Consider the following 9,569-nt stretch of genomic DNA (forward strand, 5'->3'; position numbering starts at 1 on the left):
AGAGCTTGCTTTTTATTTTCTGCGTTTCATTCTCTATCAGCACCGCCCCCGTGTGCACACACATTTCTTCATCTCGTGTGATCTCATGGCAGCCAGACCAACCTTGACATATTACAACAGTGATCGCTCCAAGTTTTTCCCATTTTTGTGCACAGACTCAGTGAGGAAATATATCAATGCCTGATGTTAGAGCGCCCTCTGTAGGTTTGAGGAGTGAGCAAAATGATGGGAAATTCATGTACAGCAATGGGAAAAATTAAGACACAATGATCCCTTTCAGTTTTTCTACATTTACACTCAAAGAAAGGATTTGCACATCTTTGTGCGTTAAACTTATAACACATTATGTGTAATTTTAACACGTTATGTGTCATTTTCTGTTGATTTTGAGTTCAAATAAATAAGGGACTACACAAGATGTGTTAAAACAATACAAAGTGTGTCGTTCCAAAAGTAATTGAAGTTGTGTTAAAATGTGTTGTTTTTAACACATTTGTTCTAAGAGTGTATTTATAGGTATTTTTTTAAGTAAAATGTTTTATTCTGTCAACTACTGACAACATTTCTGCCAAATTCTTAATAAAAAAAATTTTATTTGCATTTATTTGCTGAAAAAAAATGGGAAACACATGGTTAAAATAACAAAAAAGATGCAGTGTTTTTCTATATTTAATACTGCAAAGAAAACAAAATCAAATTCATCTCTCAACAACAAAATATTAAGGTTTTTACATGTATTTTGAGAAAAAAATAAAATAATTTTTTTTTTGAAAAACCCTGATTTTTAGTCACATGTTTCATGGGTCTTGTCAACCCCTAGGAAGCTGACATTGGCTTAACTTAGAACTCTCTTCTATCACTACGCTCGCTCACTAGTACGGTTTAATCTTAGCTGCTCTGCATCTTATGTTGTCCACTGATTTTTCTGTGTTTTCTCCTGCTTTTATTAATGTAAAGCTGCTTTGAAACAATTTAACAATTGTGAGCGCTTTATAAAAAATTTTTTATTAAATGCTCTCAGTCATTTACATTTGCTGTTGGGTGACTTTATATCACATCAATGTTTGCTTTTGTTAAAATTTACCAGTGTTGGGATAACGCATTACAAGTAACGTGCATTACGTAATAATATTACTTTTCTGAAGTAACAAGTAAAGTAACGCATTACTTTATAAATGTACACATTAATATTTGAGTTACTTTTTTTAAAGTAATGCAAGTTACTTTTCAGTTTAATTAATTAGATGTAAAAAAACGATGTACTGCATTAAACTGAACGTATTAACGTAGAATTACACACTCTATGCGTGAACAGTTTCAGTCAAAAATGGAGAGGGCAGACCAGCGCTTGACATTTTTGTGATGGAAACATGCAATTTCTGAATGCAGAACTTCTCAGTCATAAAAAAACCCCTGCAAAGTAAAAGTCATGCAAAAGTAACTTAAAAGTAATGTAAGCATTACTTTCCATGAAAAGTAACTAAGAAACGCAAATAGATACTTTTTTGGGGAGTAACTTAATATTGTAACGCTTTACTTTTAAAAGTAACTTTCCCCAACACTAAAATTCACTGTACTGTACGGAAATGGTCACAATACATTTAGAAATGATGATTAAAGTCAAAACTGTGATAAGTGGTCTCTTTTAATGTAGGATCTGAACAACACTGGTCCAATAGCACTTCCTGTTTTAGTTTTTTAGCACTTAAACAAAATATTAATATTAATAAATATTAGAACAAAATACACAAACGTAAAATTTAGAACTGAATCAAAATGTAAAATAAATGTAAACTAAAAAACTTAAAAACAACATGAAGTGCTTCTGGACCAGTGCTGTTGACATCTTCAAAAAGGAGTCCCTGAGAGGGAATCAAATGTCAAATGGCTTAAAAAGCATACGCTGTAAAAATTCCTTGATGCACTTACATTTTTTAAGTTTAATAAACTTCTTGAGTTGCTATAAATGATAAAAATAACTGATTTTTAAAATAAATGAAATGAATTAATTGCAACTTCAAGTTGATTAAACTTTAATTTAAGTGCAACAAGGATTTTTTTCAGTGTGTATTCTTTTGAAACAATTTCATTCATTATCGACAATGCTATTGATTTGTTTTACATGCATGCTGCTGATTTTCTAAGCTGATACAAAATCAGTTCAGTCTCAAAACTGTGAAATGCATTGTAAATACAAAGTTAATTGAAAGACCTGTGCTGCCATCTTCTGGCTGACAGCAGAACTTCAAATGAAAACAGCATTGTGAGCAATGCCTTTTTGTTTTTACAGCTAGATAATAATGAGACAATGAGATGGGCACGTAAGGCAATAAATATGTCTGAACTTAATAATACAAATCTACCAGTAAACAACTTTGGGTGAACGTCCAATATACTGCCAGTTACATCTAGATCTTAAAGGGACACTTCACCCCATTTGCATTAAGCTTTGTAGTTAGAATCCCAGTCATGTTTTTGAATGGTCGTGTATCATTTTCTCAGCTGAGACAGGAGAAATACAGATTTCAGTGTTGCACTTCCTTCTTTCAATGATGTAAAAATCATCATTTTGCATCATTGAAAGAATCAAGTCCAATATCTTTGTTGAGGGAGTGAGACTACAAACACCCCTTTTCTCTGTCAAACAGACACCAAATTCTAAATTTATGTTACATTTCGACTACAACTATGACACACTTTCAATAAAGATTAATGTTTCTACGAGTGAAATGCTCCTTTAATGACTGTAGATAGATGGACTGATAGACGTTCAGACAGTACACTGCTGATTGTTAAATCAATATTTATTACAAAAATTCAAGACAGAGCTCTTAAACTGGAGTCTAATGGCAAACACAACACAAAAATCTACATCTCCGTTTAAGACGTAGGTCTGCTGAATGGAAAGATGAAACAGTTACAGCAAGCAAAAACAAAGTTAAATGACAAGCATGAATCAAAATATGAGGAGTATGGCGAGGAGAAGGGATCATCTTGTTTAGAACAGCAAAGAGTTCAAAATAAAGAAAACAATGGCAATAAAAGATTCATAAAATTGGGGAACATACTACTTCAAGAACAAAAGTAACATTTAAAAAAACACCCAACCATTAAAAAAATAACATGTAGGCCTACAGAGTACCAAGGGCTTTTTTGTTTAAAAAAAAAAAAAACATCATTGTGGGTGTAACGTGTAATCTGTGCTTCACACGCGCAAGACATCACTCCCCAAAGTCTCTTTTCAAACACCATAAAATGGGTTAGTAATTGCTATTCAATTTCTATTCAAACAGAAAATGGGTTCAGGTCTGTATGAACACTAAATCTGTCTGAATGATTTTTATTGAACTAAACAGCACATCTGAAGTGGTGCATGCATGTGTGCATTGAAGAGCTTTGGTCTTACACTGAGCAGCTGAGGGCACTTATCAATTTTTATGAATGTGTCGAAGATATTTTCATGCTTTGATAACATGTCCAACTGACTAAATATGTAGTGCTTTTGTCTATAAATACAATAGTGCAATGCTTGTTAAAATATGAAATCCCTTGGCTATTCCATAAGTTGTGAATATACAGAAAAATAAATCAGATGAACTTTTTTGCAACTGCAACTTTTTACACATATACAGAAGTAAAAAGCACATATTTTTGCAATTATATTGTTCATTTACATGAACAATGCTTTGAATGCATTTGTACACAATGTCTTATAAGCATCAACTGTATTATTATACATTTATTAACCTCCACAGACACAATGGATTTCATATTTTGACAAATAACCAGTACCAAGAACAATCTGTGTCCAACCCTAGTTTAGTGCTTGTCAAATCACTATTTGGTTGTATTTTTTCATACATCAGATGAGAAAATGTTTGCGCTTGTTGTCACTAAATATTGTGAAATAATGTATTCAGATTGCACTCTAATGGGTCCGGAAAATTGCATATAAAATGTACCATTATATCCTACTTATATCCTTGACTACCCCACACTCCCAACCATAACCCCCCCAATATCTATTTTGTTTTCACAGGTTAGTGCAAGGAAAATAAATAACACCTGTATTGCCAATGCCATCCACTTTGTGAATACCATAAAAGGAAGAGACATAAATTATACAGATTAGCTGTGAATGTGAAGGAAAAAGGGAATGTTCACAAAAAATATACATATAGTTTTTTTTATATTAATAAAGGTGGCCAATTCACCCTCTAGCCAGAAAGTAATAATTACAAGATAATTACAAGAAAATAATAATTACAAGAATATTAGATTGAAGTCAACTTTTTTGTGAGCACACACCAAACTGACTAATTTTACTTTTTTTGCAAAAAATAAAGGATAAAGAAAAACCATCAAAGACACATCAATAAATCTTTTCTTATCAGTTGTCCCTTAACAGGTGTTAAAACAGGTCCAGAGCTTTCGTCTTTCTCACTCAGAGTCAAATTCCAGTGGTGCCGTCTCATCGATGACCAGTTCCTCTTCACAATGGTTCGGGGACAGCTTGATCCGTGCGTGGACTTTCTTATGGCGCGAAAAGCTGGAGGAGTGAACGAAAGTCTTCCCGCACTGCATGCACTCGTACAGCTTTCCCGAAGCGTGCGTTTGCTGGTGCTGCTTCAGGTTGGAGAGCCGAATAAACGTCTTCTTGCAGATGCTGCAGGTGTAGCGCTTGTCGATGGCGTGCATGTGCTCGTGCCTGGAGAGGCTGGTGGTGTGGCTGAAGCGTTTCTCGCACATCCTGCATTGGTAGGGCCGTTTTTCGTTCGGCAGGCACAGCCTCTTCTTGCCCCCTTTTTTGCGCTTGTTCTTCTTGCACAGGGTGTAATAGTTGGGTTTGTCGCGGGAGCACAGCTTCAGCCGAATCTTCAGGTCCGAGGACTTGTCGAGCGCATCTTTGCCCTGCGTATACGAGTTGAGCAGCTGTCGCACGTGTGCCAGCTGGTGCTTGTTTAGGGCGGCAGAGTGGCTGAAGACCCTGTCGCATTGCGGGCACTGGTACTGCTTTTGTCGTTCTCCCGAGGGGTTCGGTTCTCTGTCCGTGTCCTCGCTGAGGGGTGAGAAACTGCGCTGGGTCAGGATGGGAGCTGGTGTCGGATCCGGGTACAATGGCCTGACTTTATTATCCAAGCCTTTTTTATGGATTAACCTGTGCCGTGACAGGCTAGAGCTGTGATTGAATGTTTTGCCGCATATGTTGCACGTGTGCAGTCTCTTAGTTTTGTGACATTTCTTGTGTATCGCCAAAAGTCGCTTGCCGTTGCATTTCACTCCGCACATATTGCAATGGAGAGACTTTCTGTTGTCCCCTGACCCTTTAGAGGAAGAGGGGAAAGACGACCTATCCGAGTGTACGTGCAGGTGGCGTGCGAGACTGGAAGAATGGCTGTAGACTTTTCCACAGACGTGGCAGTTGTAGGTTCTGGAACGTGGCGTCTGGCTCTGCCAGCACACGTCCGAAACGTGCTCGTCATCACACAGCTCGCTAATTCCCGGCTCCGTGCTTTCGTCCAAGTCCGACTCGCTCACCACCTCTTCCTCGTGCGTCGGAATCAAGTCCGGTTCCGCGTCTTCGCATTCCGTGTACACGGCCTCGTAAGGGACAAAGAACGTCTCGTCCGGATCCACTCTGACCACCTGATCGGAAGTAAAGCAGGTACCCTCATCCACATCCTTTTTCACGCAGGATATAGTAAATTTGGAGCCCACCTCGGCCCACTTCACCACATATTCGACAGGCTGGGTGTCAAGTTCCACTGTGATGAAGTCTGCTCCTAAACCATCCTGCTCCGTGCAGGTCAGCTCTGTCTCTATCTCTTCCATTAGGGGCTGATTTTCACCGCCCTTCGGTTGTAATCTCACTGGGGAGCGCTGACTATCCCAGGCCTAATTTACACCTCCAGAAATCCTGGTGGAAAACAAAAACTAAAGTGAATTTGACTGAAGAGTACCAGTAATAAAGCAGATTTTATGTAATAAAATGTAATATAAGCAGATTTAATAACACCAATGTTTTGACCAGCATGATCAACCTGACCTTTCAGATATTAATAAAAGTGATAACTCCAGTTTGTGTTAAGATGCAATATTTAATGACAGCCTTGTTAATGAAAAAAACATTTAGGCTATTCATTGTTTTTGTGTATTATTTTAAGTATATAAGTAAATTAAGAATCATTTTGACATTAATAGAATATACCAAAGAATCATGATTATATATTGTGAACATTATAAATTAAGAAATAAAAATGATTATTACTATATTTAGAAAATTTCACATAACCTTTGTGATTTTTAGAACGATCTAAAGATTCCTTCTGACGATCTAAACCATCTAAAGAATTCTTCTAAGAATCATGGCATTTAGAGAAGGTTTTGAAGATTCATTCTGATATTTTAATAGTGTTCTTCTAAACAACCATTCTAATATTTATATGCTGCTCTAAAGAATCATTCTGATATATTAATGATGTTTTAAGGAATCATTCTGATATTTAAATGGTGTTCTAAAGAATTGTTCTGATATATTAATTATGTTTTAAAAAAAAAACATTCTGATATTTCAATGGTGCTCTAAAAAACATTCTGATATTTTAATTGTGTTCTTCTAAAGAATCATTCTGATATATTAATGATGTTCTAAAGAATCATTCTGATAAATTAATGGTGTTCTAAAGAATCATTCTGATATTTTAGTGGGGTTCTTCTAAAGAATCATTCTGATATATTAATTATGTTTTTAAGGATCATTCTGATATTTTAATTGTGTTCTTCTAAAGAATCATTCTGATATATTAATGATGTTCTAAAGAATCATTCTGATATTTCAATGGTGCTCTAAAGAATCATTCTGATATATTAATGATGTTCTAAAGAATCATTCTGATATAATAATGATGTTCTAAAGAATCATCCTGATATTTCAATGGTGCTCTAAAGAATCATTCTGATATATTAATGATGTTCTAAAGAATCATTCTGATATATTAATGATGTTCTAAAGAATCATTCTGATATATTAATGATGTTCTAAATAATCATTCTGATATAATAATGATGTTCTAAAAGAATCATTCTGATATTTCAATGGTGCTCTAAAGAATCATTCTGATATATTAATGATGTTCTAAAGAATCATTCTGATATAATAATGATGTTCTAAAGAATCATTCTGATATTTCAACGCTGTTCTAAAGAATCATTCTGACATTCAGAAAAGCTTCTTTTGAGTCATGCGGCGATTCCCGCGCAATGTCTCAAATCGGTCATAACTCGACGTGAAGATGTCGAAGTGTAAAATGAAAGTAGATTGGCACGAGGATGTTTCCTCATCTGCTGTACATAGATCAACATATATCGCGTCTTAACCTTCGCCTTCTCCGTTTATAAACTCGCCCTGTCTGAGGTAACGTTATACGAATGACAACCAAAATATTTTACACGAATCATCGACAATAAAGAAAAAGAACTAAACAAAAGCGATACAGTGGTAAACAGGAAACACAACTGTGTACTGACACGGTGCATTGTGGGAAAAGATTAAATGGGGCTGCAACCAAGCGTGTCCAACTGAAATGTATTCTTTAAAAGCATTTTAATCTCTCTCGTGTTAAAGAGTTTTGGGTCAAATGTTGCTGTTTTATAACTAAAATGTAGGAGAAACTGCTTGTAAATAACGCCGACCTTGTAACTTAATGGCAAGCAATAGGTATTCGCTGACTGTACAAATATTCATCTTATTATGGCATCGATTCAATCTCACCGCTATAAAACTGCACATATATTCAACATCACAGACAGATCTTAATGTGTTTCATAAAAGCATGTGTTTTATAAAGGCCCAGATATGCATACATACTAAAACGGAACACAGTGTTTACACATTGTACTTTCTGTTCTACTGCCAAGAATTGGTTAAACAGCACTTACGTCTGATCGGAGAGCATAACAGAATCACTGACCATTATAATCTATGTATTATACTATGAAGACAGTCCGGGAAACCTGAAAATCTCCTTTGATCGGTTGATTCTCAACCAATGTAGGTTTCGCTTGGAGCAATAACAATAAAGCACACTTCCGACAAAACGTAATCTAACGTACCGAGTCAAAGGTCTTATTATTGTGATCGCAGTGACATATGGTCGGTCTGGCTGATCTTAAATGCGTTTAAATTCCACAGTACAGCAACTGAGCGCCAATCGGTCACTGTACTAGTATCATCTTCCTTTACCCTCGACTGCACTTCATTTTTCATTTTACCTCACGCGTACGCTCTTCTGACATGTCGGCAATCGTTACGTCGGTTATAAATATATTTTCAAGTAATTACCAAGCATATAATGTGCTATTTGGTCCCTGGAAGTCGCTTCTCGCTCCGCCGCACCTCTGTCAGATCATAGCCGATGACGTCACGACTGTCAGTTTAGATGTGCTCGACGTCATGCGGAGCTGCGCTGACTAATGTGTGTTTGACGTCAAAGTACCGCGAGACCAAATGAAAAGCATAGCTTTCGACTCTCTCTCTCGCGGTACTTTGATAAAGCGAACGCATATCTCATAAGGTTTGTTCGACTTCATGTGGCGCCGCAAGAACTGACAAGCTGGTGACATCAAAATACCACGAGAGCGATCCGAGAAATCATACGGAGGTGTATGCTGTCAAATCGCTCTCGCGGTATTGTGATGTTATCTACATGTCGGTTCTTGCGGCGCCACGTAAAGTTAAACAAGCTGTTGCAGTCGTAGCACGTTTACATGTCGTGTGTATGGTGATCTGCTCTTATAAGTGAATGCGGGTTTCACGATCCATATGCTTTTACACACGGCCGTAAATCGCATTCTGTCGCAAAAGTGTCGCGGATTATATCCTTTGGTAAACATCCGGAGGAATAATAATTAAAATTCACGATTTATTTTCATCACGACAGCACATTTCCGTACATTATAATTATCTCGAAAATTAAAGGTTAATATGGGTTTACGGGATGAAAAGGGTTTTGTAAGGAAGTTTACTTTAGGGCAAACATCAATAACGTCAGGTTCATTTCAAATGTAAATTAAATATGGTTTGAGACCAATAAAAATACTAACTACTTTTTTCATAAAGCAAATGAAAACACAATAGACTGGTTTCCTAATGTAACTAAATCTCATAAATGAACGGGAGTTCAGCTAGAAATGTAACCATGGTTTTACTACAGTTAAAAAACCCAGCATACCAGCAAGACCAGCATATGTTGTGTTTTGGTGCTGATATGCTGGTGACCACCAGCATAGACCAGCATAATTCCCATGCTCGTCCATGCTGGTTTGATGCTGTTTTTTTTCAGCAGGGTTACTGTAGAAAAAACATGGTTTTGCTAATAGTAATCAAAACTACACTTTTACCTCAAATAACATGGTTAATTTTCGTAAGGGGAGTCCTGTTTTGACATCATAACTAGTAGCTAGCTAACATAACTAGTAGCTAGCTGTTGTCCTTTGTTGCCCCACATACTTTAACCATTTTTTTTATTTATTAAATATTCACTACAGCTTCAGCTTGAAATAATAAGTAA

The 9,569-nt window shown here is 36.3% G+C and overlaps 1 protein-coding gene across 2 annotated transcripts; it reads right to left on the reverse strand.

Annotated features, from left to right (window-relative positions):
- Window positions 1–4,261: 4,261 nt before the first annotated feature.
- Window positions 4,262–8,420, reverse strand: LOC135733160 (uncharacterized). 2 transcript variants are annotated; one of them, XM_065251487.1, is made up of 2 exons: window positions 8,342–8,420; window positions 4,262–5,917 (listed from the first exon to the last, which is right to left on the reverse strand). In XM_065251487.1, the coding sequence occupies exon 2, from the start codon at window positions 5,830–5,832 to the stop codon at window positions 4,441–4,443; it is 1,392 nt and encodes a 463-aa protein (XP_065107559.1). In that variant the 5' UTR covers window positions 5,833–5,917; window positions 8,342–8,420; the 3' UTR covers window positions 4,262–4,440. The 2 variants fall into 2 exon arrangements, with proteins under 2 accessions (XP_065107559.1, XP_065107567.1); XM_065251495.2 differs by lacking the exon at window positions 8,342–8,420 and adding an exon at window positions 7,939–8,295.
- Between the last annotated feature and the right edge of the window lie 1,149 nt (window positions 8,421–9,569).

This window comes from Paramisgurnus dabryanus, chromosome 20 (assembly GCF_030506205.2).
Source record: "Paramisgurnus dabryanus chromosome 20, PD_genome_1.1, whole genome shotgun sequence".
NCBI classification, from domain to species: domain Eukaryota; kingdom Metazoa; phylum Chordata; class Actinopteri; order Cypriniformes; family Cobitidae; genus Paramisgurnus; species Paramisgurnus dabryanus.

Excerpts from the sequence above, each read along its gene's own strand:
- LOC135733160 (XM_065251487.1), bottom strand. The coding sequence starts at position 5,832 with ATGGAAGAGATAGAGACAGAGCTGACCTGCACGGAGCAGGATGGTTTA.